Here is a 25,606-nt window from a genome sequence, read left to right as displayed (position 1 = left end):
ATCAGGCTTCTGAACTCCTGTGTACTAATTAGCCATGGCTGCTGGCATAGGATGCTTGGTCTGGCCAGACCCAGGATCACTGTTGTCTGCTCCTGCTGACTTGAATCTAGGGCTGACCGAGTATCCTGCTGTGTGCCTTGGAAAGCACTTGACAGCTGTGCTGAAACGCCAGACAGCTTCATCTATCTACGTGTAAGCACAGGCGCCCTTCAGAAGATGGGAGAGCCAGGGGAGTCGGCTGGCGTTGGCATCCCCTGCCTCCAGCCGGGCCCGGCCGTGCCTCCACCGGGGAGGGCGGTGGAGCCTCCTCCCCAGCGGCAGCCGCTCCGTGGCTCCTCTCTCCCCTCGGCGCGGGGAAGCTGCTTCCCGCTACACCTGCCTGCGGCCTTTGCTCGTGCGCTTCGTGCCCCTTCTGGGGCCTCCTCTCCTCTCCCCTCCCCTCCCGAGCGCTTCCCCTCCGGGGGGGCAGGGGGAGCCGGCGCCCGGGGGCCGCGGGAGGAGCCGCGCGGGGGCGGCCGCGCTCCGCTCCGCCCCGGCCCGGTGCAGCCCGGCCCGGCCATGGCGGCGCTGCTGCGGCGGGGGCTGCGCGGCGCCGCGCTACTCGCCGGGGCCTCGCGGCGGGCGGCGGCGGCGCGGCCCGGGGACCCGGAGCCGCCGGACGCGGCGCTGGAGGAGGCGGAGAGGTGCGGGCGGGGGGCCGCGCCGGGGGTTGGGGCTGGGGCTGGGGCCGGGCCGGGGCGGCGCTCACGGCTGTGCCCCGCAGGGCGCGGAGGCGGCGGACGGCGGCGCGGCTGCGGCGGCTGCGGCGGGAGCTGTGCCCGGAGCGCGGCGCGGCGCCGGGGCGCAGCCTGACCCGGCAGGCCATGGAGCAGATGCGGTGAGCGGCGGGCGGGTGCGGGGCCGGCGCGGGGCCGCGCCGCCCGGCGCCGCCGCTCACGGGGCGCATGTCCCGCAGGTACCTGCGGCGGGAGCTGCCCGAGGAGTGGCCGCTGCAGCGCCTGGCCGAGGGCTTCGGCGTCAGCCCCGACGAGGCGCGCAGGGTGCTGCGGAGCCGCTGGAGCCCGTCGCCGCGGCGCGGGCAGCGGCAGGACGCCAGGGCGCTGGGCGCCACCGGCACCGGGACCGCGCCGGGGCCGGGGCCGCCCGCCGGCGGGGCGCGGGGCGGGGGCGCGGGGCGCGACGGCCGGGAGGTGCTGGCGCCCGACGGCAGCCTGCTGTACCGGCTGCCGCGGGGCCAGGGCGGGCCGGGCCCGGGCACCCAATAAACGGCGGGGCAGGACCCGCCTCCGCCTCCCGCCGCCGTTTGCGTGTTACCCGTCGGGCCGCGCGTCGCCGGCCCCGCCATGGGCTCCGAGGCGGCGCGGCTGCTGGAGGCGGCGGACTTCGCGGCCAGGAAGCACAAGGAGCAGCGGCGGAAGGACCCCGAGGGCACCCCCTACATCAACCACCCCATCGGTGCGGGGCCCGCCCGCTCCGCCGCCGCCGGGAGCCCTGCTGCCCCCGAGCGCGCCCGCACGCACGCCCGGGGCAGCCCCCGCGGCACCCTCGCGCCGCGGAGCGCCGCCGGCCCCCGGGACTCCTGTCCTGCCCCGGGCTCCCCGTCCCCCGAGACCTCCCTGCGCCACCGGGACCCCTCCACACGGAAGCACCGACCACCCCCGGGAGAGAGCCCCCGGGCCCCCCGTCGTGCCCCCGAGCCCTGCCCGCACCCGGGAGAGAGCCCCCGGGCCCCCTGTCGTGCCCCCAAGCCCTGCCCGCACCTGGGAGAGAGCCCCCGGGCCCCCCGTCGTGCCCCCCGAGCCCTGCCTGCCCCCGGGAGAGAGTCCCCGGGCCCCCCGTCGTGCCCCCGAACCCTGCCCACACCCGGGAGAGAGCCCCCGGGCCCCCCGTCGTGCCCCCGAGCCCTGCCCGCACCTGGGAGAAGGCCCCCGGGCCCCCCGTCGTGCCCCCGAGCCCTGCCCGCACCTGGGAGAAGGCCCCCGTCGTGCCCCCCGAGCCCTGCCTGCACCTGGGAGAGAGTCCCCGGCCCCCTGTCATGCCCCCCCGAGCCCTGCCCACCCCCGGGAGAGAGCCCCTGGGCCCCCCGTTGTGCCCCAGGGTCCTGCCCGCACCTGGGAGAGCGCCCCGGGCCCCCCATCATGCCCCCGAGCCCTGCCCATGCCCGGGAGAGAGCCCCCGAGCCCTGCCCACACCCGGGAGAGAGCCCCCGGGCCCTGCCCACCCCTGGGAGAGAGTCCCTGGGCCCCCTGTCATGCCCCCAAGCCCTGCCCATGCCCAGGAAAGAGCCCCCGAGCCCTGCCTGCCCCTGGGAAAAAGCCCCTGGGATCCCCTTCCTGGTCCAGAGCACTGCCTACAACCAGGAAAGAGCCCCTGGGACCCCGTCATGCCCTGGAGCCGTGCGCACCCCTGGGAAAGAGCCCCCAGGACCCTCACCCCACCCCAGAGCGCCATCTGGGGGGTCCCAGGAGCCCTCCTGGCCCGCTGCCTGCCTCTGGAGAGAGCCCCTGGGAGCTCTCCTGTCCCACATCCCTGCCCGAGGTTGTGCAGACCCCCCGGCCCACCGCCCACCCCAGGAGACGGCCCCCCGCAGCCCCTGGGACCCCTCTGCCCCACACCAGCCCTCCCTTGGCACGGGAGCCCCCCTCGCGCTGCCGGGACCGTTGCCCTGTCCGGGGGCAGTGCCCACGGGAGCTGCCCTCCTCCCTAGCCTGGGGGCCGGTGTCCTGGGGGCTATGGGGCAGCGTGTGGCTGGGGCTCGCCCCTAACACACTGCCTGGCCGAAGGCAGAACCCGCAGGGCCCCCTGCCTGGGATGCTGCCCCCCAGCAGGACCCTCCTAGCCCAGCCCGAGGCGTCTCCTGCTCTGCTTCCCACCACGGGAAGTGCCTGCCAGTCCCCTGCTGCCCCAGAGCGCCATGGGGCAGGTCCCCGGCACGGCGCCTGCCCGGCTCCCCTTGGGAGCTGTTCTGCACTGGCCCAGGGCCGCCTGCCACCCCCCTGCGCGCCGGGCCTGGCTGCCCCCCCCGCCCCCTCCCCATCTCTCCGCCTTGTGCGTCACAGGCGTCGCCAGGATTTTGACCCACGAGGCTGGCGTGACGGACATTGTTGTGCTGCAGGTAATGCCCTCCCGCCGCCCCGCGCCCCTCGGGGGGCCTCTCTCCTCGCCCCCCCGTCCAGGGCCCCTGACAGCCCCTGCCCTCGCCCCAGGCTGCTCTCCTGCACGACACAGTGGAGGACACGGATACCACGTTCTCCGAGATTGAAGAGTGCTTTGGGGAAGAGGTGAGGCGTGTTGTGGAAGAGGTGACGGATGATAAGACGCTGCCAAAGATGGAGCGAAAGCGCCTGCAGATAGAGCACGCGCCCAACTGCAGCCCAAGGGCCAAGCTGGTGAAGTTGGCAGACAAGCTGTACAATCTGCGCGACCTGAACCGCTGCACCCCAGCAGGTAGAGCACTTGCCCGGGCCCCGGAGGGTGGCGGCCCGGCCACTGGTGCCGCCGCGTGCCAGCGCACACAGACACTGAGCCCAGCTTCAGCCGCAGCAGCTCCGCTCCCGAGAGCGGCTGCCGACGCTGCGGAGCTCCATGCTGCCACCTCCGCAGTGTCTGCAGGGAGCGCTTAGGGAGCGGGGCAGCTGCTGGCTCGCAGTGCCGTTACCATTGCTCCTAAGGAGATCGATGGCAAGGGGCTGCCACTCTTTCTGTGGCTGCTGGACCAGTCTCCAGCCCCCGGCAAGACCCCGAGTGGCAGATGTTCCCTCAGCCCTTGCCAAAAATGCTCTGTGTGCTGCCCTGAGCCCCACAGCTGGCTGCAAACAGTGGTGTTAGCGGGAAAAAAAATTACCATTTTCCCGCAACTCCAGAGAGGGGAAGTGGGCGGGGACAGACTGATTTCTCCATGAGGTACAGACTCTGTGACCCTTGCGGCTCTTGGCACAAGCGAGCGCTCGGCTGATTCACCAGAGCCTGGGAGCACTCAGCCAAGCCCAGAGGAGGTGTTAAGGAGCAGAGCAGCTTGCAGCCAGCGCTGGGCACGCAGCTGGTTCCTGCTCAGCACCCTCTGCCCACCCTGCTTGCAAACAGCTCTCCCTGCTGTGATGCTGCTCTTTAGAACAGCTCTTTAGTCTTTGTGAAAGATTCGGCAGCTCGGCACCATCCTGTGCTGGGACAGTCACACTTGGACGAGTGAGGGAACAGGCTGGAGCCCTGCATCAGCGCTGTGTCCTTCACCGCAGTGATTCCAGGGGCTCAGTGAGAGCCTCTCCCCTTTGCCTGGTGCTAGCTGCGTTAGCGCCCTTGTTTGCACAGCAGCCCGAGGTGGTGTGTGCTTCTGAGCCTGTGCTGAGATAAGGTAACATAGCAGCACCTACAGCAGCACCTAGCTGCACACGTATCTGACCAAAGGTCCAGCTAGCTTACATGAGCCCATGGAAACTTTTAGTGCCCATAACATCTGGCAAGAAGTTCTGCAGCTCTCTTGCCCCCTTTGTGAACAGCTTCCTCGTCTGTCTTGTTTCAAACCTGGCTCTCCCTTGCTTTATTTGTTGCCCTGCGCTTTGCCGGAAGAGAGGGCGACTGTCTGATCTTTCTTTAGTTGGTTTTACAGGTGTTGCATCCCCCATCTCTTTCCAGCAGAGAAGCCCCAGAGGTTCCCGCATGGGAACCGTCCCAGCCCTTGGTTCCCTGCTGCCCTTCTCCGGGCTCCTCGGGGACGGGACGGGACCGCGCGGGGAGGCCGCGCTCCGTGGGGAGCTCGGTGCTCTCCTGCGCTGGGCCCGGGACCGGGGCTGGGGGGCCCGAGGGCACTGGGGGCCGGGGCCCGGGGAATCCCGGGGGTCGCGGGGAAGCCGTGCGGGGCCCCGGGGGGTGCCGGTGCCTGACGCGCGCCCCGCGCCCCGCAGGCTGGTCGGCGCAGCGCGTGCAGGAGTACTTCCAGTGGGCGGCGCGGGTGGTCGGCGGCCTGCGCGGGACGAGCCCGCCGCTGGAGGCGGCGCTGCAGCAGCTCTTCGAGGAGCGCGGCGTGTCGCTGTGACCGGGCCGGGCCGGGCCGGGCCGGCGGCCCCGCCGCGGCGGCAATAAACGTGCGAGTCGCCACCGCCGTCTGTCTGTGTCCTTGGGGCGCGGCGCCGCCGCTTCCGGCCGCGGGTTGCCATGGCGCCGGGCGCTTCCGGCGCGGGGGGGGGGGTGTCGCGTTCCGGGTCGGTCCTGCGGGGACGGGTCCGGCGGGCGCCGCGGCCGCGCGGTGCCGTTCCGGGGCGGCGCCGCTGCCGCCCGCCCGCCCGCCCGCCATGGCCTTCGCCGGCCGCCGCGACGCGCCCGAGCCGCCCGACTTCGCCATCCTCAAGCGGCTGGCGAGGGACCAGCTCATCTACCTGCTGGAGCAGGTCGGGGCGGCGGCGGCGCGGGCCGGGCCGGGGCCGGGCCGAGGGGGCGGTGGGCGCGGGCGGGTGGCGGAGGCGGCGATCGGCCCCGCAGCGGCTCCCCCGGGGGAGTCCCGGAGCGGGGGGGAGGGGGGGCAGGGGATGGGCCCGGGGGCGACGGAGGGGGCCCGGCCCGGGGGCGGTCCGGGGCGGCGGGGGGCGGTCGGGGGCGGTGGATGGGCCCGGGGGGGCGGTCGGGGGCGGCGGATGGGCCGGGGGATGGTCGGGACGGTGGATGGGGCCGGGGGCATTCGGGGCGGTGGATGGACCCGGGGGCAGTCGGGGCGGCTGCTGGCCCCCACCCACGCCTGCGCACCCCCAGCTCCCCGGCAGGAAGGACCTGTTCATCGAGGCCGACCTGATGAGCCCCCTGGACCGCATCGCCAACGTCTCCATCCTCAAGGTACTGCAGGGGCCGCGGGCTGGCGGGCTCGGTGCCCCCGCACTGCCCCGCTGACGGCCCCGTGCTCTCCCTGCAGCAGCACGAGGTGGACAAGCTGTACAAAGTGGAGAACAGGCCCACCAGCAGCACCAGCGACCAGTGAGTCCTCCAGCACTGGGGGTACTGGGTGCTGCCCTGCACAGCCTGCAGCCTTGACAGCTGTCGGGCAGGCTGCACTAGCACACGCTGGTCCCAAGCATGGCCGCAAACCGGAGGGGTTTGCAGAGCAGGCAGGAGGAAGCAAAGGTGACAGGTCTGGGTGCAGGGGCCTCTTCCAGCTCTGGATTTTCCACCCCTGGACCAGAGAGGTCTCAGTGCAGAGACGCTGGTGAAGAAAAGGGGCCTGGGAAGGCAGGGCCGGGCACAGAGGGTTTCCTGTCTCTCACTCCGCTCTGTCACTCTGTGAGCACAGGTTCTGCTTCCTCGTCCGGCCACGGATCAAGACCATGAAGTACATTGCTGGTGAGTGCAAGGGGCCTGCAGGGCAGGTGTCAGTCACCTGCTGTCAGTGGGTAGTACCTCAGCTCTGTGCTGAGATTTGGGGTACTGCTACCTAGTGGGCTGTGCTGGGAAGGTCAGTAGTGATGTACGGGGCCTAGTAAGCATCCTGTGCTGCTGTGGACAGGGCTTTGGTGCTCTGCTTTGCCAGTACCAAGCAGGCTCGAGAAGGGCTTTCAGTGAGCCTGCACCCTATGGAAACTGGCCCCACACCCAGGGTTTTGCTTTCTGCCTGGTGTGTTTCAGGTCCTATGAGATCCTGGGACCCCAGACCTCCTCGTACAAGAGGAATTGTGACAGTTCGGGTTGATGAACAGTTTCAGGTCTGGTTAACCCAAGTCTCTTGTTTGCAGATATTATCAATGCTGATAAGATGGCAGGGAGGAGCCGGAAGTACAAGATTATCTTCAGCCCCCAGAAGGTCAGTCTGGCTGCTCTTTCCTCCCAGTTACCACCATAGGTTCCCAGTCCAGTCTTCATGCCTTCCACTGCTGTTACCAAAATTGAAAGTTTTTAGTTTCTTACCTGTAACAATTGAACTGAAACAAAATGTTGCAATGTCTGGGAACGAGATAGTCACATCCACTACTAGGAGACCTTGGTCTGCACTCTGTGCAGGTGGTGTGGGAGCCTGGCTGGGTGCTGAGGGTCTCTTCTTGTCTTGCAGTTTTATGCTTGCGAGATGGTGCTGGAGGAAGAGGGTGTCTTTGGTGGTGAGTGGGACTGGGGTGCCTGACCTCCATTCCTCCTGCCCCGACGGCTGGCTCACGGTAGCTCTGACATCGCAGAACTGTGGTGGTGGGATCCCATGTACTGGCTGGGTGCTGAGTGTGGCCAGGAAACAGCAGGGTCCCGTGAGCCCGAGTGCCTGCCTGTGGGGAGGAGTGTGTGTGCCCCAGCATCAGCATCTTCCAGGGAGGAGAGATGGTCCTGCCCTGCCTCAGTACAAAGAAGGGAATCCCTCTAAAAGGCCTGATCCCTGCACTGTCTGACCCGTCTGTTGAGGGGCTGTCATGATTCTTGGGGCTGTTTCTGTTAAGCATTGGGTAACTGTTGCCTTTTTCTGTCCCAAACTCAGATGTGAGCTGTGACGAATGGTCCTTCTACCTGCTCCCCCTGGACGATGACATCATCAGCATGGAGCTGCCTGAGTTCTTCCGTGACTACTTCTTGGTCAGTGGGACGGTTCTGCTGGGACACTGCCCTATGGGATCACAGCCTTTCCTTCATTCGTTTCTTGGGCCTAGGACGGAAGAGCTTTGTTCAGAGGGCTGATACATGGCATGTCTTGCTCAGTCCTCTCGGCCCTTCCTGCAGGCCTTCATCTACTGTTCCAGGGTGGCTGCTGCCTCAGCCAGCTGCTCTAATGGGTTTTGATGCCTTTCCTTCTCCACAAACCTGCACACCAGCCCCTGTGCTGGCCCCTCCTCTGGTCACTCCTGAGCAGGCTTTCGGGAATCCCTGCATGTTTCTGTGTACTTGCTTCCTGGAAGCCCAGCTCTTGGCCTGTGCCATCCCCAGTCCAGCCCCAGCGAAGTTTCCTAACATACACAGATGTTTCCAAGCCAGCCTGCCCAGACTTGCTCCCCAATGTTCTTGTGGTCCCTGCAGGAAGGAGATCACCGCTGGATCAACTGTGTTGCTCGAGCCCTGCAGTTACTGAACTCCCTGTACGGACCTTTCAGCAAGGCTTATGGGATTGGCAGGTGTGCCAAGGTACTGCCCATGCTGCAGAGCTCTGCCTGTGCTTGGGGGCAGGGCCTCTCTCTGGTCCCCATATGGGGTGCAGTTTGCAGGGGATCAAAACCAATCAGCCATGTAGCATCTGTGTAACCCCAGAGGTCCCAGTATGCTTCTGCCTCTTCACAGACAGTTCTGGGGGTGTTCAGCGTATCTGCGGGAGAGGTTCATCTCATCCCACATCTCCCAGCCAGTGCTGCATGTGCCCAGATTGTGCAGGGAGGAGCTGAGGCAGCGTCTGCCACTTTTGAGGCATCTAGGAATGCCCTGTGCCCTGGCTCAGGGGAAGTGCTTGCACTCAGCTTCTTGGCGTCTGTGATTTTGAGGCCTGCTGCATTCATTTTTTCTCTAGAGGCCATCTTAGACCATGTTCTGGCTGGCATGCCCACAGCAGTGCATGGAAGGGCTGGTGCTGAGGCACGCTGTGCCCCTTAGTGGGTGCTTGGGACTGGTCTTTCAAAGGCCCTGATATGCTTGTTCCCCTCACAGATGAGCTATGAGTTGTGGCGGGACCTGGAGGAGGAGAGTGAGAGCGACAGTCAGGGCAGGAAGCCTGAGATTGGCAACGTCTTTCTCATGGACAGAGGTAGGGGCCTGGTATGGTCAGCTGGAGTGAGGAGGGGCAGCAGGTTTGGGGCTTGGCAAGGAGGGAGCAGTGTGGGCTGGCAGGTCCATCAGAGAAGGATGCCCAGCTACACAGCACAAGGAGAGGACGTGCTGACTCTGGGTATCATCAGGAGGCTCGGGGCAGCCGGAGGTGGTGGTGGAAGCTATGCAGGCCCAGTCAGCTGTGGAGTCAGAGACGATGGGTAGGGGTAGGTGTGAAGAGCAGGAGAGCAGCTTGCTGGGTGAAGACCATGAACACACCAGCCCACACATTGCGGTTCTCTTTGTAGACACAGACTACGTCACAGCGCTGTGTTCCCAGGTGGTGTACGAGGGGCTCGTGGACGACACCTTCCGTATCAAGTGTGGTAGGTCACAGGAGGAGGCGATGGGGCAGCAAAGGGTCCTGCACAGTGTGTAGTGAGGGTCCTTCCAGGGTCTGTGCCCGGGGCTGTCAGACCAAAGGCCTATGTGCTACAGTGGGAGCTGTTCCTCATGGGGACAGTTGTGGTGCTGGATGCTGCTGGAAGTTGTCTGCAAGGACAGCCCTCAGTGTGACCAAGCTGGTGGACAGTTATTGCCCTTCCCCAGAGCCTTTTGCAGCCAGGTAGACATGTGCAGGGGTGTTGGTAGTGCTGGGGCAAAGCACCTCTTCATCCTTCTCTGCAGGGAGTGTGGATTTTGGACCAGATGTCACCTCTTCTGACAAGAGTATTAAGGTGCTGCTCAACTCCCAGGACAAGGTGAGTCCTGTTCAAATGCCTCAGTTGTGGTGGGTCCCTCCAGCGCTCCCTGCCCACCCAGCATTGGGAGGAGGCTGACTGGGGCCATCTGCTCTTGGAAGCCCTAAACAGGGAGCAGGGGAAGACCAGGTGCTGCTGGGCCTCAGGGGGCTGGTTGTGAGAGAATGGGTACACAGACAGGAGAAAAGTGGTCTCGAGACAGCTCAGTATCTGTAATTGCCAGGGTCCCTGCCTGCCTGCTTTGTGCCTGCCTGTTTTGTGCCTGCCAGTTGGTATTTTGGGGCCTGGAGGAGGGACTCTGTCTACCCTGGCAGGGATACCACCTCATCTCACTGTTGTTCAGGATACGGATAAGCACTGGCTCTGAGTCCTGTTGTGCTTTGGCTGAGCTGTGACTGGTGGACCCTGCACTCAGCCTAAGGGAATGCAGGGCCCATGCTACACTGTGACTGCTGCGGTATTCTCTGTGTAGGTCTTCAGCCAGATACGGAACGAGCATTTCTCCAGTGTGTTTGGCTTCCTGAGTCAAAAGTCACGTAACCTACAGGCACAGTATGATGTGAGTGTAGGGCCTGCTTGGCCCATCACCTGAGCGTGCGAGACTTCCCGCAGTGCTGTCCTTCCGTATCCAGGCACCTCCCCAGGCACTCTTTCTTCCACAGCGGCGCCGTGGGATGGACATCAAGCAGATGAAGAACTTTGTCTCCCAGGAGCTGAAGGGACTAAAGCAAGAGCATCGCCTGTTGAGTCTGCGTAGGAACCAGAGCTGGGGCAGTGGGGAGGGAGAGGTCTTGGGCTGCTGCACCTGGTACCTGGGCTCCAGGGAGGAAAGCAGGGGTGTCTCAAAGGCCTTGCTAGTCCCCCGGAGGAGCAGATGCTCTGAGCAATGGGCAGGGTTAGCAGAAGCTGTCAGTACTTGAGGATGTCCATACTGGGGAGGGCCAAGCTATATGAAGAGCCTGTATGCCTCCAAAGTGGTGGTCTCTTTTGGCTATGCAGATATTGGTGCCTGTGAGTCCATCATGAAAAAGAAAACCAAACAGGACTTTCAGGAGATGATCAAGACTGAACACTGTGAGTGTCCCACATCTACTGCTACCCTCCATCCCAGTCCTCACTCCCCTACCTCCACTCTGACCCACAGCCTCACTAGCCCCAAGTCTGGGCTGCCCCACAGCCTAGGTGCTCCTCGGCAAGACTGCAGTCCTTTGAGACTGTACTGGGGGGAGTTGTTTAAACCATATCCTCACAGGGCCAATGCACAGTGCGGTAGAAGGCCCAGCATCTCAGGCCTCCCCTTTCCTTGAGGCTCAGGGAGGGGAGCTGAGCCCAGGTTCTACCTTGCTTGGCTGGTGAGAGCTCTGGATCTGGGGCTCTCTGTGCCCCTGTGCAGAGCAGCATTGCCATGTCCCAGGGGGTGCTCAGCCCAGCCCTGGGGATGAAGTGACTCTGTCTCTCCCCCCCAACAGCTCTGCTGGAGGGTTTTGACATCCGCGAGAGCACCAGCTTCATAGAAGAGCACATTGACCGACAGGTGAGACTGCGCTGAGCTGTGTGGGGGTAAGGGGGGCCTGGGCAGGCTGCTCACATTGCCTGTTCCCATGCAGGTGTCCCCCATTGAGAGCCTACGCTTGATGTGCCTGTTGTCCATCACGGAGAATGGTGAGGTGTCTGGGGCTGCTGGTCAGGGAGGGGCAGCACTGGGGGCCCTCTAGGTCTTAGTGCTGAGCTCTCCCTGTGGTGCTCCCCACAGGTCTCATCCCCAAAGACTACCGCTCCCTGAAAACCCAGTACCTGCAGGTGAGTGCATCTGGGGGCCGAGCAGTCTCCCAGAGCAGCAATCGCTGGGTGGGCCAGGACTTCCTCTCCCTGCACGCTCCTCGCCTCGAGGCACTGGGCAACAGCACTCCCCAGAGACACTCAGGCTGCCTCTGTAGGGCAGCCTGGAGCAGAAGTGTTAGCCCTGTCTCCCTGAGCTCAGCACAAGCCACATGCTCTGCCCTCTCCTGCTCTCCCTGCTGGGTTGCTCTAAGCAGTCTCCCTAGCCTCCTGTACATCCCTGCTCACCGCTGGGGCTTGACGCTGATCCCATTGCCCCCTTTCCTAGAGCTACGGGCCTGAGCACTTGCTGACCTTCCACAACCTCAAGCGCATCGGGCTGCTGACTGAACAGTCTCCTGGAGAGACCCTGACTGCTGTGGAGAGCAAAGTCAGCAAGCTGGTGACAGACCGAGCTGCAGGTGAGAGCCAGGTTTCTCTCTGCCCCTCAAGTGCCCTGGGAGCCTGAGCTGTGGGGAAGCTCGGAGGGGGCAGACAGTCGTGGAGACCTAGTGTTTCATGATCTGTGTCCCGGCAGCACATGGCGAGCCCGGATGCCGCAGGCATGGAGCGCATCCCCAGAGGTGGTGCCCCAGCTGTGCCCAGGGCTGCTACAAACCAGGCACCTGGCTCTTCCCCTGGGGGTGGCAGGACCGAGAAGCACTGCTGCCCCTTCTCTTCCAGAGCCAGGTGCTCTGCACCATGCCTCACTCTACCCTGCCTGTAGCTGGGAGTCTCCAGCTCCTGCCACTAGTGATGAATCCCAAGGCTCTGAGCCATTTCTCCTTGCCTTGTTTTCCAGGAAAAATCACAGATGCGTTTAATTCTTTGGCCAGGAAGAGCAATTTTCGAGGCATAAGCAAGAAGCTGGGGTTGGTATGTCCTGAGGCTGCTGGCCTGCTGCTCTGTCCACATATCCACTGTTGACAGAGGGGTTTGGCTGGTCTGTGACTGTCTGGCTCTGAAAGTTCTGGGCTCCCCAAGATCCTGGCAGCCAGGGACATGCTCACTTCACAAGACAATCAGAGCTGCTTCTCTCCTTGACACCAGGGAGACTGCAGACTTTATGGTCTGCTGTGTCTCTGGGCTCCACCTATGCAGTGAAATGCCAGGTGCTCCAAACAAAGGACAACCCCTGTGCAAACTGCCATGGCCTCATTGCATGCTGTGAATACTCCTGATCTGCTCTAAGAGCAATGCTGGGTGTCTGCCTGCTTGCAGGAGTCGTGCGGGATGTAGCTGCCTGGTGCTGTGGGAGTGGCACTGTGCCCTCTCGGTTCTGGGGCAGTGGAGAGCTGATGTCTGCAGTCTCTGGCACTCAGTCCGATGCACAGCCCATCGTGCCGTGTATTTGCCTGATCTTGGGCCATTGGTGGCCAGGGAGGAGGGATAGGAGATGGGGACACAGGCTTACTTTGAATGTCTGTCTCTCCTCATCAACCTACACACCTGATGTGGTAGGCGAAGCCCAGAGCAAACTGCTCCCACACCCTGAGTAATATGTGTCTCTGTAGATTCCCCGGGTGGATGGAGAGTATGACCTGAAAATGCCGCGGGATATGGCGTATGTTTTCAGTGGGGCCTACATCCCCCTGAGCTGCAAGATCATTGAACAGGTGAGTCTGTCTGCCCTTAGGAAGGCACTGCAAGTCCTCCCTGAGGAAAGTCCTGCCTCTCTCATGAGCCTTAGTCCAAGTGCCTCTGGTGTCCTTGTAGGGGGTCTGAAGGATGTTCTTCCGCCCAGGGCTGGGCCTGGAAGTGCGGTTCCAGTTCCCAGATGGAGAGGCATGGCAGTATTCATCTGCTTGTTTGGTGCCTTGCTTCCGGGCCAGCAAGTAGCCCAGGGTCTGACTCCTGAGATACGCCTAGTGTATTTGCTGTGCGTGGCTCTTCTGTGCCCTAGCCTTCATCCCCCTGTCCATCTCCTTCTAGGTGCTGGAGCGCAAAAGCTGGCTGGGTCTGGAGGAAGTTTTGCGCCTGCTCAATGGCAATGAGTTTTCTGTTACAGGTAATGCCAGCCCATGGGGCTCCTGGGGTGGGCAGGCCTCAGGCTGGTCAGTTTAACAACACTCTGCACCTTCCAGAGAGTGCTGGGGAAGACAGTCCTGCCTGGGAGTCTCAGCGCATCATCCTCACAGTGTTCTTAGGAGGCTGCACCTTCTCTGAAATTGCTGCTCTTCGCTTTTTGGGGAAGGAGAAAGGTACGGGTCATGGTGGGGCTGCTGCCTTCTGCCACTGGAGTGCTGGAAGCAGGGCCCTTTATCGGGGCAGGGAGCATATAAGAGCCTCCGATCATGGTAAAAAGGACTCACTGTGATCACACAGGATAAATCCAAGCAGTTAATGATACTTCGACTCAGCAGTGGTTAAAACGTAAACCCCTCCTATTCTCTTGCCCTAAACCTGTGACCTAATTCCCCAAGGAGAAACTGGGTGGGTTAAAATCGTGGGCTATCTCCCAGTCTGCTGTCATGGGGAAGGGGCATCCCCTAGGGCAGGTGTAAACCCAGAGATGGAGAGCAGTATCAGGGAAGCAGGCGGTCACCCTCCCCTGCTGCCACCTCCTGCTGTGGCTCCAGCTTTCGGCTCCTGCCTGCTGGGGGCTGCTGCAGTCCAGTGTAGCACAGGGGGGCTGGCTGCAGACTTGCAGGGTTTCTTCCGTTTCAGGGTACAAGTTCATCTTCCTGACAACAGCAATTACGAACAGCGCGCGGATGATGGAGGCCATGATCGAGACAAAGGCGTGAGGCTGCGCCGGGTCGCCGTGGGACGAGGGGGGAAGGCTCGGGCTGAGGGGAGCGGACTGGGCAGTGCCCTGGCCGGTGGAGCACGCCGGGGAGCGCCGGGCCTGCGGGCCTGGCTGGGCAGGGCTGGGGGCTGGCTGTCCTGCGGGGGGGGGGCTGCTGCTGCAGAATAAACTGCACTTGTGCACTTGGCTCTGGCGTGGTTTGGCTTGGCTCTGCAGCAGAGCCGCCAGGCTTGGGGGGCCGGGACAGGGCACAGCTCTGGGGGCGGCAGGAGGTGGGGGGATGGGTCCTGGGGGCAATGGGGGGGTGGTCTGTAAGGGGGGGGTCCTGTCCCAGTGGGGGAACATACCCTGTGTGGGGCTGAGCTGAGGTAAGGTTTCTTTCTGGGGGGGGGGGCGATGGGGACTGTGTCCTGGGTGGCTGGGGGGTCCTGCTGGGGGGGGGGGGAGATGCTGCTCCTGTCCCCCGTGTGGGGCTGGGGGGGGAGATGCTGTTCCTGTCCCCCGTGTGGGGCTGGGGGGGTCCTGCTGGGGGGGGGGAGATGCTGCTCCTGTCCCTTGTGTGGGGCTGGGGGGGGAGATGCTGTTCCTGTCCCCCGTGTGGGGCTGGGGGGGTCCTGCTGGGGGGGGGGAGATGCTGTTCCTGTCCCTTGTGTGGGGCTGGGGGGGGAGATGCTGTTCCTGTCCCCCGTGTGGGGCTGGGGGGGTCCTGCTGGGGGGGGGGGAGATGCTGCTCCTGTCCCTTGTGTGGGGCTGGGGGGGGAGATGCTGTTCCTGTCCCCCGTGTGGGGCTGGGGGGGTCCTGCTGGGGGGGGGGGAGATGCTGTTCCTGTCCCTTGTGTGGGGCTGGGGGGGGAGATGCTGTTCCTGTCCCCCGTGTGGGGCTGGGGGGGTCCTGCTGGGGGGGGGGGAGATGCTGTTCCTGTCCCTTGTGTGGGGCTGGGGGGGGAGATGCTGTTCCTGTCCCCCGTGTGGGGCTGGGGGGGTCCTGCTGGGGGGGGGGGAGATGCTGTTCCTGTCCCTTGTGTGGGGCTGGGGGGGGAGATGCTGTTCCTGTTCCCCGTGTGGGGCTGCGGGGGTCCTGCCGATGGGGGGGAGATGCTGCTCCTGCCCCTCGGGGGGGGCGGGTCCGCCACCGGCCGTGCGCATGCGCACCGGCGCCCCGGCCTCGCCCAGGGAGGGGGCAGGCCGCAGTGCGCAGGCGCCCTGTGGCGCGCCGGCACGAGGTCACGTGGTTGTTGTCAAATTCTGGGCGCGCGGCCGGAGCGCGGTTACGTTTCATTCGGTAGGGCTCACCGCCTTGCTGATTGGGTAAAAGCCTGCGGAGCATTTCGCTGCCATTGGCTGGTGCCTCGCTTGGGGCGGGATCGGCCGCGACGGTGGCCGGCTGGGAGAGAAGCCCGAAGGAAAGGGAGATTCTCCTTTGGGGCGCGGCTGGGGCGGGGCCCGAGTGGCGGTTGTAGGCGGGGCCCTCCGTGACGCAGCAGAGCCCGGCAGCCAATGAGCGTCTCTGGGAGGCGAGTTTGAATCGGCAGTGCCGGAGCGAGGCTGTGAGGAGCGGAGCGGAGCGGCCGCGATGAGGAAGAGGTGAGGGGCCGGGGCCGGGGCCGGGGCCGGGGCCGGGGCCGGGGCCGGGGCGTCCCGGCTGCGCGGGACCGGGGAGCTTGGCTGGTCGCGGGGGGGCGGCGGCGAGTGGGGCCGGGCCGGAGCCGAGTCCGCTGACGCCCGCTGGGCTCCGGTGCTCGCAGCGAGGCGCTGGCGGCCGAGGCCGTGTCCTGCCTGAACCGGGCCCTGGCGGCGCTGCGGGACATCTGGGAGGAGATCGGCATCCCCGAGGAGCAGCGCCTGGAGCGCACCGACGTCGTCAAGAAGCACATCAAGGTGAGGGGCTGGGCGGGGCTGGGGGTCGCGTCCCGTCCCGTCCTGTCCTGCCCCTCGGGCCCTCGGGGCCGGGATGAGCAGGGGGGGCCCTGGCCCGTGGCTGAGCCCCGCGCTCCTTCCCTCACTGCTGGGGCTGCAGCAGTAGGTGCCCTCGGGCTGGTCCTCTGGGGTCAGAGCAGCTCGGTGCGAGCTTGCACAGAAGTGTTCTGGGACCCCCAGGACTGGGCTGTGGGAATGAGCCCGTTAAGGTCTGGCAGGAGCACTAGGAGGTCTTCGCTTGTGTCAGCAGTGCCCAGGGATGTCCCTGCACTTCTGCCCTGGCCCTGAGCTGCTTTGTCCTCCTGGGCACTCACCTCTGCCTGCTGCTTCCTTTGTCCCTTTCTTTGTTTGGCTCCCAGTGGGAGTTCAGTTGTGGTCTGCTGAGTGTGCCCTGTCCCTGTGTATTCCCCTCTCACTCCCTATCCTCTGGCCTGCCTCTCTGACCAACCCTGTGCTGCAGAGCCTCCTGGACATGATGGTCGCAGAGGAGGAGAACCTGAAGGAGCGTCTCCTGAAGAGCATTGCCCTGTGTCGGAAGGAGCTTGACACCCTTTGTAGGGAGCTCCAGCTGGACCCCTTTGAGGTAAGGTGTTGCCTTGCTCCTAGGATCTTGTTGGCAACAGACTTCTACTGCCTGGCCTCTGCCCAGGTGCCTCAGTGAGGTCTGAGCTCACAGAGCAAATTTCTGTTCAAAGCTACTCTTCCTGAAGCTTGGTAGAGTCAAAGGTCTTGTGCCTCCTTGCAGGGCAGGTGTTGGGAGATGCTTGCAAGGTCAGGTATCTTGCAGCATCTTGTTTTGTGTATTGTTGCTGGACTTGTACTTGCCTTGGGAGCATATTGTTCAAAACCAGGGCTTGTGCCTCAGCCCTTCACTTAAGAAGCCTTAGCTATGTGCATTGAGCCTACAGGAGTTAAGGAGCAGAGTGCTGATTTCTGGACTCTTCTAGGCAGAGGAGGAAAGTACCATTCTGCAGCTGGAGAAGGATTTGCGTACCCGTGTGGAAGTGATGCTAAAGCAGAAGAGGGATAGGAAGCAGGAGTTGAAAACCCTGCAAGAACAAGACCGAGACTTGTGCGATATTCTTTGCACAACTCACTTCTGTATTGACAGCAATGCTGTGCCCAGCCTGGAGGAGCTGGATCGCTACAGGCGCCACTTGGCTTCTCTGACTGCTGAGAAGGTAGGTGAAGAGGGACTGAGGATGTCACTGACGGTGGCGTGGCAAGGTGCTCTCTGGCTTCTAATGCCACTCATCACCTCCAGGAGCGAAGGCGAGAAGAGTTTGTCAGCACCAAGCGGCAAATCATCCTTTGCATGGAGGAGCTGGACCACACTCCAGACACCAGCTTTGAGCGGGATGTGGTGTGCGAGGATGAAGAAGCCTTCTGTTTGTCCACAGACAACATTGCTGCCCTCCAAGATCTGCTGCAGCAGGTGTGTGGGTACTCTGAGCTAGTGTTACCTGCTGTGACTTACAGGGCTGTGGAGGCTGTCAGTGGGTCCTGGCAGCAGTTAGCAGCACCTGTAACACAAAGTGCAAAGCATAATTGCTCTGTTTTCAGCAAGCTTATGGAAGGGGATCTTGGCATGTGAGCAAGTGGCTTTGCTGGTCACAGTGGAGCAAACAGCCTACTTGTGTCCATCAGGACTGGGCTGCTCTTATGCTGACCCTATGCTTTCCCTGCTGTAGCTGGAAGCCCGACGATCCCTGAATGAAGCAGTGTGCACAGAACTGCGCTCCAGAATCGTTGCACTTTGGGAAAGGCTGCAGATTCCTGTGGAGGAGAGAGAAACTTTTGCAGTGCATATGACCGGATCTAGAGCTAAAACCAGGAAAGCTGTAAGGAACATCCTGTGCCCTTTGGAGGGAGGTAGCAGGGGAGCAACAGCTCTGGGCTTGTATTTCTGTTTCCTTAGTTAGAGTGGAGGAGTAGCTTCTAGTAGTAAAGCGTAATGTGAGCAGGCCGAATCCTGCCCTCACTGGTGGAGGAGCTGGGAGTTGTGCTGGTGAATGGCTCATATTAGAAAGTGGTTTATGCAGCAGGTAAATCCTGTTCTGTTCCTCTTCTGCTCATGCTGCCTTCTCTGAATCTGTGCTCTGTTCTTGTTGGCAGCTGCAGCTGGAAGTGGACCGTCTGGAGGAGCTGAAGCTGCAGAACATGAAGGCTGTGATTCTGGCAATCAGGGCAGAGCTGGCTGACTACTGGGACAAATGCTTCTATAGCCAGGAGCAGAGAGATGTCTTCAGCCCCTATTACGATGGTGTGTGCTGACTCTTCTTGCTCATTGTCCTCCGCTTTGGGAGGTGCAGGTTGTCTGTCAGCAGGCCAGCTGCCGAAAGGGACTGCTCTGCTGCTTGCAGAGGGGTGGGAATCTTGGATGCCTTTCTGAACATGCTGTTGTATCTCTCCAGAGGACTACACAGAGACCCTGCTCCAGCTCCACGATGCTGAGGTGGGGAAGGTGAAGCATTACTACGAGACACACAAGGATCTGTTTGAGGCTGTCCAAAAATGGGAGGAAAATTGGAAGCTGTTTCTGGAGCTAGAGGTATCGTCTAGGCAGGAATGTGTTCTGCCTCGCACTCAGGTTTAGTGCTAGGTGATCAGGGTGTGCACACTTCCACCCCAGAGTGTGAAGCGCTGCTGGGAAAGACCAGGATGGCACTTTGAAACCATAGTGGGTTGGCGAGGGAATGGGGTGTTGTGTGCTGCATCTGGAGCACTGGTGCGATCTGTATTGAGGAGTTTGCCATGCAGGGGCCTAGCACAGAAGTGATGACTTCCTCCAGGTCTTATCCTATGGGGTGTATGTTGTGCTCTGAGACTGGGCTGTGCGCTTGGTTCTCTCCTGACCTTCCTTCTGTAAACCAGAGGAAAGCAACCGACCCCAGTCGCTTTGCCAACCGTGGGGGGAACCTGCTGAAAGAAGAGAAGCAGCGAGCAAAACTGCAGAAGACTCTTTCCAAGGTAGGCTCAGCCCTGGAGAGGGGGAAGCTGTGGTCCCTGATAGGACCACCTAATGCTGACAAAGGAGAATTGCAGCACTTAGGGATATCTTTGGGGTGTGGAGATGCTTGTGTTCAGGAGGGTGGCATCTCTGAGGGGTGCTGACAGCAGCTATGTCACACACCTCCCTTGTGTCCTGATCCAGCTGCAGGAGGAGCTGGAGAGCAGGGTCCAGGCCTGGGAGCAGGAGCGTGAGGAGGCCTTCCTGGTGAAGGGGCAGCAGTTCATGGAGTATGTGACAGAGCAGTGGCAGCTGTATCGCCTGGAGAAAGAGAAGGAGAAGCAAGAGAGGGTGAGTGCGAAGCTGAACATGCTGCCTTCTGGCCTGGTGGAGAACTCTGCCTTGACCCCACACCAGAGGGTGGCCCAGGTCTGAGTGAGTGGGGAGAAGTGCCCCAGTTGCAGGTACCCCATCAGCTGCTGCCAGGAGCTCTGTAAGGAGTGTGGCATCTTCTTACTCTTTGCCCAAAAATGGCTCCATATGCAGTGGCCTTTCTTAGCCAGTGAGATTAGTTTCCATTGCTGTTGATGTTTGTGTGTTGAGCCCCTTTCTTGGCCCCAGCTGTGCCAGGAATGCATTTTGGTTCTAGATACCTGCAAATCTCCAGTAAAATATGTGTACTTAACTGTACCACAAACTGACTGCTAGGCCAAGGCCTTCTCCTGACACTGAGTGGCAAGTGGGCACTTCAGTAGTGTGTGGCTGGCTCTGTGCTGGTCATGTGTCCTGGTTTGTAAGTGCAGTTCTCTCATGCAGCACCTGAAGAAAAGCCGCCAGATTGAGGCAGAGATGATGTATGGAAGCGCTCCACGGACACCCATCAAGCGTCGGGTGCTTGGCCCCCACACGCCTGGCAAAGTAAGGAAGGTAAATTGTCTATATTGAGCAGCACAGACGGGCTGAGCCCTTAGTGCTTGGCCAGGACCCTGCTAGGAGTTGAGCAGTGCTGTTGCTGGGCAGCACTCTGAGGAAAATGGTGCTTAGAGCTGTTCCTCGTCTCCTCAGTCTTGCACACAGACATGCAGGGAGGGTTCAGGGCCATTGTGGCAGTGTAATGGAAGCAGGGATAGGAACTGGGCTATGGGCACTTCTGTTCTCTGTGGGGACAACTAGACTTGCCACACTGATGGTGTTCTGGGGCCCAGCTGCATGTCCTTGAAGGCTCTGTACAGCAAATACTTGCACATTGGTGTTCCTGGTGTGGTGCAGCCAGGGGCTTCCCTCCCACGTTGCTCGTGTTCTGCTTTCCCCTCAGCTCAATGGCACTTCCATCTCCAGTGCCACACCCAACAGCACGGTCCGTTCGGCTTTTGGGGCAACTCTCTACCACTCACCAACATCTCGGCTACCACCCTCTGGAGGGAAGGTGAGGAGCACTGCCTGGGGAGCCCCTGTCCACCAGGGTGGGTTGGGGAGAAGACAGGTGAGCTGGGGCGCAGAGTGGCACAGCAGCCAGAGCTCTGCTCTTCCTCCCACCTCACCTGCCAAACTCCTGGGATGCAAAAGCCACTTTTTCAACAGCCTGCTGTGCTGGGTTGCTTGCAGGATGTTTCTGGGACCAGTACTGTCAGGGAGGAAGGGAGGGTAATAGCAGAATTCAAGAAATTTCCCTCCAGCTCTGACTTCTAGTTTACTTCTGTTCCTCTGTGCCAAGTCCGCAGCTTGTGGAGGCCTTCAAAACGCAGGTGTGGTACTACATGTATCCTGGATCAGAACTGGGCCCTAGCCCATGGAGGGATTTCTGGAACTTGAAACTACAGCAGAGAGTGATAGAAAGTGAAGTCAGCATAGCTCTCCTAGTTCTGTTCGATTCCTGTGTCCAATCTAACTGGTGCTTGTTCCCATAGTTTGGCCAGGCTGCTCGGACCCCCAACCGTGTGGCTACGAAACCTCCTCGGCCAGGACACAAGGAGCGGAACAAGGAGAACATGTCCCAGCTGAATGGAACCACCCTGAGCGGTGGGTGCACCCCCACAGCCCCTGCCCAGCGTAACTACAGCGTTAATTCTGTTGCCAGCACCTATTCTGAGTTTGCGGTAATTCACCTCTTCTAAACACACCTCCCCCTCACTGGGCAGCACAAAAAGGGCATGCTCCCCCTCCCTCCCAGAGCACCCCAAAGGGCTGCAGCTGTGCATGGGGCTCCTGGTGTCCCTGTGCAGAACAGCTGTTCCTGTCAGTGCCCATGGCACCAGATCTGTTGGCTCCTCAAGAACTTAGCAATGAGGCTGGTGGCTGAGGCCAAGCAAGTACTGCTCACATCACATGAAGGTCCTGAGCAGTTCGGTGGGATATAGACATAAGCAAAAGAGAACAAACTCTCCTGTCTGCGGCATCTCCCAGTGCCATACCTAGCCAGAGGTGCTGGCACTACTGGTGGCAGGTCTCCTGGAACAGCCTGGCTGCAGTGATGCAGCTGCTCTCTTGAGATGGGTCTGTTTCCAGTTGCTCAAGCAAAGTCCCCCCCCGAGGTCCAAGTCACTCGATGCAGTGTGCCTTGCAGGGGAGACACACACCTCTCTGGGCTGCAGGATAGCGGCCTGGGCAGCTGGCAGGAGCAGCGTTCTGTCACTGTCCTAACTCTGTCAATGGGAGAAGGGGTGAGGTTCTTCTGACTCTTTGGGAGTTGGAAGCCTTGCCCTGCTTCCTGTGCAAACTTATCAGGTGCATACTCATGCAGGAGGACTCTGCTCTCAGCCCCACCTGTGAAGGCACCCTTGGGTCCGTCCCACCTCTTCTGCTGGCCAATTTGAGGTGCGCTGGGTGAGCAAAGGCCAGGGAGTTCCCACCCGTTTGCAGTTCCTGCTCACCTCCACTGAGGAGAAGCAAGGCTGTGGGCCTCCATGTGCTTGGGTGCTACCAAAGGGTGCTCTGCTGATGCACAGGGCTTTCCTTGTCCTTGGCTAGCTGGAGATCTACATTAGTGGTCTCTGCCCTTCCATTAGGACTAGCCAAGCCAAGGCTTTGATGCTTTTTGACAGTAGAAAGTCACAAGCATCCCTTCTTCATGGCAGTTAAAGCTCATGCATGGAGTGCAGTGTGCGTCTAGGGCTTGCTGAGGGTTTCTGGGCAGCCAGGCCTTGATCCCACACTCATGGACACCTCTAGGGAGTGAGGGTGCTGGTTTGTGAGCCCAGCATACTCTGCTCAGCTGGAGGCAGAGTCCTTCTGAATGTTCCCTTCCCCTAGCGCTAGATGTGGCTGTCCTTGTGCTCACGTACTGCATGTCCTGTAGCTCAAGGGCCTGCCTATTAGCTTTCCTGCTGCTCTAATGGAGACCAAATCGTGCATCTCCACCCTTTAGAACTCCATAGTGTGAGCCTGGCCTCCTCTGAGCTGGAGTGTTTCCCAGGCTAATGAGAGAGTGGAAGCTGCCAGCTGCAGAAGGGAGGGATGTGCTTCTCACCGTGGGGCTGTTTGGGCAACAGATACTCTGCCTCTGGGAGGCTTAAGGGTTCTGACTCCCCTCTCCTGGCTACTCCATGCCAACACTTCCCTGCCCTCTCCTGAAGCAAGAGCGGGTGGGAGCATAAGCAAACCAGCAGGAGCAGCTTGGCTGCCTTCCTCCTTGGCCTGGAACAGCTGCGGCTTCCCCACAAAGCTCTGAAGCAATGACTCTGACCTTGCTGCCGTCTGCACGGCTGCCCTGTCGCTTCATCCCCATCTTCCACTTCTTGTTTTCACAGCGCGAACTTTCAAAGGCTTCCAGGTGTGATACTAGCTCCCGCATCCTGAACTCCACCACCACTACCAACACCTACTGCTGAGGCGTTGCCTGTGCAAGGTTCCAGCTGTTTGTAGTCATAGTGAGTTGCTGTTCTGGCAGAGTGCGATCACAGGCTGGCTGTGCCCAACGAACCCAAAGCACAGTACTGTAGGCTTAACTTTTAATTAGGTCCCAGGTGTTACTTTGCAAGCCTGGCTTCCTGCAGGGTTGGGGGGATGTAGCTACCTGCCAGGATAGGGTATGAAAGGGACGCTTTTTAAAAACTGCTTTTATTTGGGGAATTCCTGCCAATATTTGAGATTAAAGGTTTGAGTACACTGTCTTGTTGGGGTAGCACAGCAGTGGGTGCTGGCTTCTGCTGCAGAGGGACCTTCTGCAGCCTGGCTGGGGCTGGGGTGAGTATTGGTGCTAGGTCACAGGGCCTCTGCCTTTCTGAGCATGCTACGGGATAGACAGGACCTATTTGGGGGAGAGTTGGCCTCGGCCTCTCTCACCCCAGTTCTTTATTCCATGTTTCTGTAGTTATTTTCCATCGTGATCTTCCCAATGGCACAGCAGGCTTGTTTGTAACAGGGACTTGTGTTAGCTAAGGTTTCTTTAGCAGGCTTTGCTGTGTCCAGCGTGCTGGTAGGTGCCTGATGGGCTCACCCTGTGCTGCAGGCTGGACTCAGAGCTGAGAGTCAAACAGCTTCTCCCTGCCCTCCCCAGCTCTGAGCCTGGGGTCCCTGGAGGGAACAGCAGTGCACTCCATAGAAAGCAAGCCTCAAGGGCTATCCTGCGGGAGCCACGCTGCCCTTCCGTGCTCAGACAGAGCTATGTGGTTATCAGTTATCCTTGAGCTCTGGATGCAGTGGAGCCAGTGGTAGGGAGTGCCTGAGCTCCTGTTGCTAGCGAAGAGTCAAGTTGCAGCGGGACAAGGCCTTCTTCCCCCCGCCATTGAGAAGGGGCAGCTTGTTACAGCTCCAGCATCTTCTCCATACCACACAGGGCTCCAGCTGCCCTCCCCTGCTCTTTGCTCCAGTGAGAAACAGCAAGCCTCCTGCTTCTGTGGTACTACGTGCAGCACTGGGCACTGCTGGTGACAGCCTGTTTGCACCTTTGTTAATGAAGCTCTGTATATATGTTTGTCTGTCCCTGATCATCATGACTAATTTGCACCGTGTTATCACTACAGTCCCCCCACTGCTGTTATTTATTCCCTGGATTCTGTCCCCTTGCTCTGTAACTGTATATACCGTTTATGGGAATAATGCATATCTATGTATATAGCTGCTGCTGGTTGTGTTGGTATGTTGGGGCGCCCGAAGGCTTCTCGGGGGTGGCCCTGTGTGTCTTGGCAGGTGGAGAAGAGCAAGGGTGGCTCTTCAGCCTCTGTGCATTAAACCTGGCCCATGGCCGGAGCTGTCAGAGGAAGACTGGAACAGCCCTCTGTACACAACATGAAGCATTACCACAGCTGTGTTATGAAAAAGGAGATCTAATAAATAAATTCAGTCCTTCCCTCTGTGTTCTTCAGCACTATAGCAGAGGCTGGGTAAGGGGGCATCCCCCCTCCAGCGTGGGTTCAGTTCAGTGGGGTGCTAGACCCAGCTGTCATCTCCCTCTGTGATGGCTCTTCACCCTCATAGTGAAGAGGGCAGAGCAGCCCCCAGGGCTGGTCCTGGTGGCAGGGCAGGAAGGCAGTGTTGTCCTCCACTCCTGTGCCTGCAGCAGTCACCACAGGGGCTGCTTTGCAGGAGCAGCAGCCTCACTGCTCCAGTACGCACATGTAGGTGGTCCAGGGCCCACACACCACATCCTCAGCCCGCAGCCCCTCGGCTGCGAGGTAGTCTACACGCCGCTGCTGGTCGGAGCTGGCGTTGTCCCCATGGCCCAGCTGTCCGTATTTACCTGCAGACAAAAGAACAGTCACTCTGTGATGGAGGCATTGGGTCTGCTACCCATGTAATACAGCAGTTTCTCCCGGGGCTTTTGAGGGGTGGACTGAAATGTAAGAGCAGTCCAAATAGCTGCAGCCAGAAGCCAATGAAAATATTCTACTATAATAACTAAGAACAATAAAATTAAAAAATCATATGATATAAATAATTGCACCTACAGTAAGTAGCTAGTGAAATGAAAATCAGTCCTAGAAAGCATGCCACAGTGACAGAGCAGAGGCATCACTTACCCCAGCCCCAGGTGTAGAGATCGCCTCCTCCTGGAAACGAGACAGCAGCGATCAGCCAGTGTCTGTCCTGCCAGCTCGGGGGCTGCTGTCTTCAGCCCTGCCCGGCCGGGCCCTGGGGCGCCCTGGCCCTCCCGGCCCTGGCCGAGCTCTCAGGGAGGGTCGTGAGCCAGCGGTGCCCGAGCCCCAGCCCAGCCCGGGCGCTGCGAGCTGCTCCTCACCCAGCGCCACCCGCACACCCGCGGCAGGAGCCGGGCACTCACGTGTGACAGCGGCCGTGTGCCGGGACCCGCAGCTGACCCTGCTGACCTCCAGGTCTTGGGGGAAATCCAGCAAAGCCGGGAAGGCCTGGATGGAAATGAACTCGGCCCCCTCGGCACCTGGCTGCTCCTGGCGGGGTGTCAGCTCAGCGTCGCCTGGAAAACAGCCAGGCCCCAGCACTCGGTCGGAGATGGGGCCAAGCCGGGGTTGGAGCCACCACCGGCTCTGCCTGCAGCTGGGCGCCGCCGTTTACCCAGCCCGGCCAGCAGCGGCCTCACCTGCACCGGCCTCCTTGGCCTGTGCCCGTTCTTCCGCCAGCGCTTTGGAGGGCAGGGCCAGCTGGCCGGACTCGTTCCAGCCCCACACGTAGAGATCACCGGCCTCTGCAGAGGGAGCGCGTCAGCACCAGGCCCCGCACGCCGGGCAGGACGCCTCGGTGCCGCTCGGTCCCCGCGGCGCTGGCTCACACGGACGAGGAGCGCTGCGAGGCCGGGCAGGGAGCGGCACT

The 25,606-nt window shown here is 61.3% G+C and overlaps 5 protein-coding genes across 13 annotated transcripts in view; 4 read left to right on the top strand and 1 right to left on the bottom strand.

Moving 5' to 3' along the window:
* Positions 1-536: 536 nt before the first annotated feature.
* On the top strand, positions 537-1,293 carry NGRN (neugrin, neurite outgrowth associated). The gene is made up of 3 exons (XM_067305235.1): positions 537-683; positions 764-877; positions 956-1,293. Exons 1-3 carry the CDS (start codon positions 559-561, stop codon positions 1,263-1,265), a joined length of 549 nt encoding a protein of 182 aa, XP_067161336.1. The 5' UTR covers positions 537-558; the 3' UTR covers positions 1,266-1,293.
* Positions 1,276-5,094, top strand: HDDC3 (HD domain containing 3). Its single transcript, XM_067305236.1, has 4 exons — positions 1,276-1,455; positions 3,060-3,115; positions 3,207-3,447; positions 4,902-5,094. Exons 1-4 carry the CDS (start codon positions 1,344-1,346, stop codon positions 5,030-5,032), a joined length of 540 nt encoding a protein of 179 aa, XP_067161337.1. The 5' UTR covers positions 1,276-1,343; the 3' UTR covers positions 5,033-5,094.
* Positions 5,095-5,273: 179 nt separating this feature from the next.
* On the top strand, positions 5,274-14,202 carry VPS33B (VPS33B late endosome and lysosome associated). 6 transcript variants are annotated; one of them, XM_067305230.1, is made up of 23 exons: positions 5,274-5,384; positions 5,743-5,823; positions 5,903-5,961; positions 6,275-6,324; positions 6,714-6,781; positions 7,028-7,073; positions 7,439-7,533; positions 7,972-8,076; positions 8,590-8,686; positions 8,997-9,074; positions 9,376-9,449; positions 9,922-10,008; positions 10,112-10,202; positions 10,449-10,523; positions 10,919-10,983; positions 11,057-11,111; positions 11,203-11,249; positions 11,557-11,689; positions 12,070-12,143; positions 12,782-12,883; positions 13,200-13,275; positions 13,352-13,468; positions 13,935-14,202. In XM_067305230.1, exons 1-23 carry the CDS (start codon positions 5,289-5,291, stop codon positions 14,012-14,014), a joined length of 1,851 nt encoding a protein of 616 aa, XP_067161331.1. In that variant the 5' UTR covers positions 5,274-5,288; the 3' UTR covers positions 14,015-14,202. The 6 variants fall into 6 exon arrangements, 5 of the variants coding, with proteins under 5 accessions (XP_067161331.1, XP_067161330.1, XP_067161333.1 ...); XM_067305229.1 differs by having other exon boundaries at positions 5,900-5,961; XR_010885677.1 differs by lacking the exons at positions 13,352-13,468; positions 13,935-14,202 and having other exon boundaries at positions 5,900-5,961; positions 12,070-12,139.
* Positions 14,203-15,164: 962 nt separating this feature from the next.
* On the top strand, positions 15,165-23,941 carry PRC1 (protein regulator of cytokinesis 1). Of its 3 annotated transcripts, none has more exons than XM_067305363.1 (14): positions 15,165-15,600; positions 15,762-15,894; positions 16,394-16,516; positions 16,881-17,114; positions 17,198-17,368; positions 17,625-17,774; positions 18,049-18,196; positions 18,348-18,484; positions 18,808-18,903; positions 19,088-19,234; positions 19,700-19,810; positions 20,199-20,309; positions 20,791-20,902; positions 22,630-23,941. In XM_067305363.1, the coding sequence occupies exons 1-14, from the start codon at positions 15,590-15,592 to the stop codon at positions 22,656-22,658; spliced, it is 1,713 nt and encodes a 570-aa protein (XP_067161464.1). In that variant the 5' UTR covers positions 15,165-15,589; the 3' UTR covers positions 22,659-23,941. The 3 variants fall into 3 exon arrangements, with proteins under 3 accessions (XP_067161464.1, XP_067161463.1, XP_067161462.1); XM_067305362.1 differs by having other exon boundaries at positions 15,168-15,600; positions 19,700-19,801; positions 20,791-20,979; XM_067305361.1 differs by having other exon boundaries at positions 15,168-15,600; positions 20,791-20,979.
* Positions 23,942-24,129: 188 nt separating this feature from the next.
* The window catches only part of RCCD1 (RCC1 domain containing 1), a 20,785-nt gene continuing 19,308 nt past the window's right edge, over positions 24,130-25,606 (bottom strand). Inside the window, exons 4-7 of one of the 2 annotated variants that reach the window (XM_067305364.1) lie at positions 25,377-25,481; positions 25,101-25,253; positions 24,841-24,870; positions 24,130-24,560 (exon numbers count right to left, since the gene is read on the bottom strand). In XM_067305364.1, the coding sequence (XP_067161465.1) occupies positions 24,418-24,560; positions 24,841-24,870; positions 25,101-25,253; positions 25,377-25,481 (431 nt within the window). In that variant the 3' untranslated portion in view covers positions 24,130-24,417. The remainder of the gene's footprint in view (positions 24,561-24,840; positions 24,871-25,100; positions 25,254-25,376; positions 25,482-25,606) is intronic. The other variant, XM_067305365.1, reaches the window with a different exon arrangement.

The sequence above is a fragment of the Apteryx mantelli genome, chromosome 15 (genome assembly GCF_036417845.1).
Source record: "Apteryx mantelli isolate bAptMan1 chromosome 15, bAptMan1.hap1, whole genome shotgun sequence".
Classification (NCBI taxonomy): Eukaryota; Metazoa; Chordata; class Aves; order Apterygiformes; family Apterygidae; genus Apteryx; species Apteryx mantelli.
The sequence above is the reverse complement of the archived record's forward strand: the minus strand, read 5'-3'. Positions and strand labels throughout refer to the sequence as shown.

Coding starts and splice junctions, on each gene's coding strand:
- NGRN (XM_067305235.1), top strand. CDS start 559: ATGGCGGCGCTGCTGCGGCGGGGGCTGCGCGGCGCCGCGCTACTCGCC. Junction 684..763: donor GCGCTGGAGGAGGCGGAGAG/GTGCGGGCGGGG, acceptor TGTGCCCCGCAG/GGCGCGGAGGCGGCGGACGG. Junction 878..955: donor CAGGCCATGGAGCAGATGCG/GTGAGCGGCGGG, acceptor CATGTCCCGCAG/GTACCTGCGGCGGGAGCTGC.
- VPS33B (XM_067305229.1), top strand. CDS start 5,289: ATGGCCTTCGCCGGCCGCCGCGACGCGCCCGAGCCGCCCGACTTCGCC. Junction 10,524..10,918: donor GATGATCAAGACTGAACACT/GTGAGTGTCCCA, acceptor CCCCCCCAACAG/CTCTGCTGGAGGGTTTTGAC. Junction 13,276..13,351: donor CAATGAGTTTTCTGTTACAG/GTAATGCCAGCC, acceptor TGCACCTTCCAG/AGAGTGCTGGGGAAGACAGT.
- HDDC3 (XM_067305236.1), top strand. CDS start 1,344: ATGGGCTCCGAGGCGGCGCGGCTGCTGGAGGCGGCGGACTTCGCGGCC. Junction 3,116..3,206: donor CGGACATTGTTGTGCTGCAG/GTAATGCCCTCC, acceptor CCCTCGCCCCAG/GCTGCTCTCCTGCACGACAC. Junction 3,448..4,901: donor GAACCGCTGCACCCCAGCAG/GTAGAGCACTTG, acceptor CGCGCCCCGCAG/GCTGGTCGGCGCAGCGCGTG.
- PRC1 (XM_067305361.1), top strand. Junction 17,369..17,624: donor TCCAAGATCTGCTGCAGCAG/GTGTGTGGGTAC, acceptor TCCCTGCTGTAG/CTGGAAGCCCGACGATCCCT. Junction 18,485..18,807: donor AGCTGTTTCTGGAGCTAGAG/GTATCGTCTAGG, acceptor TCTGTAAACCAG/AGGAAAGCAACCGACCCCAG.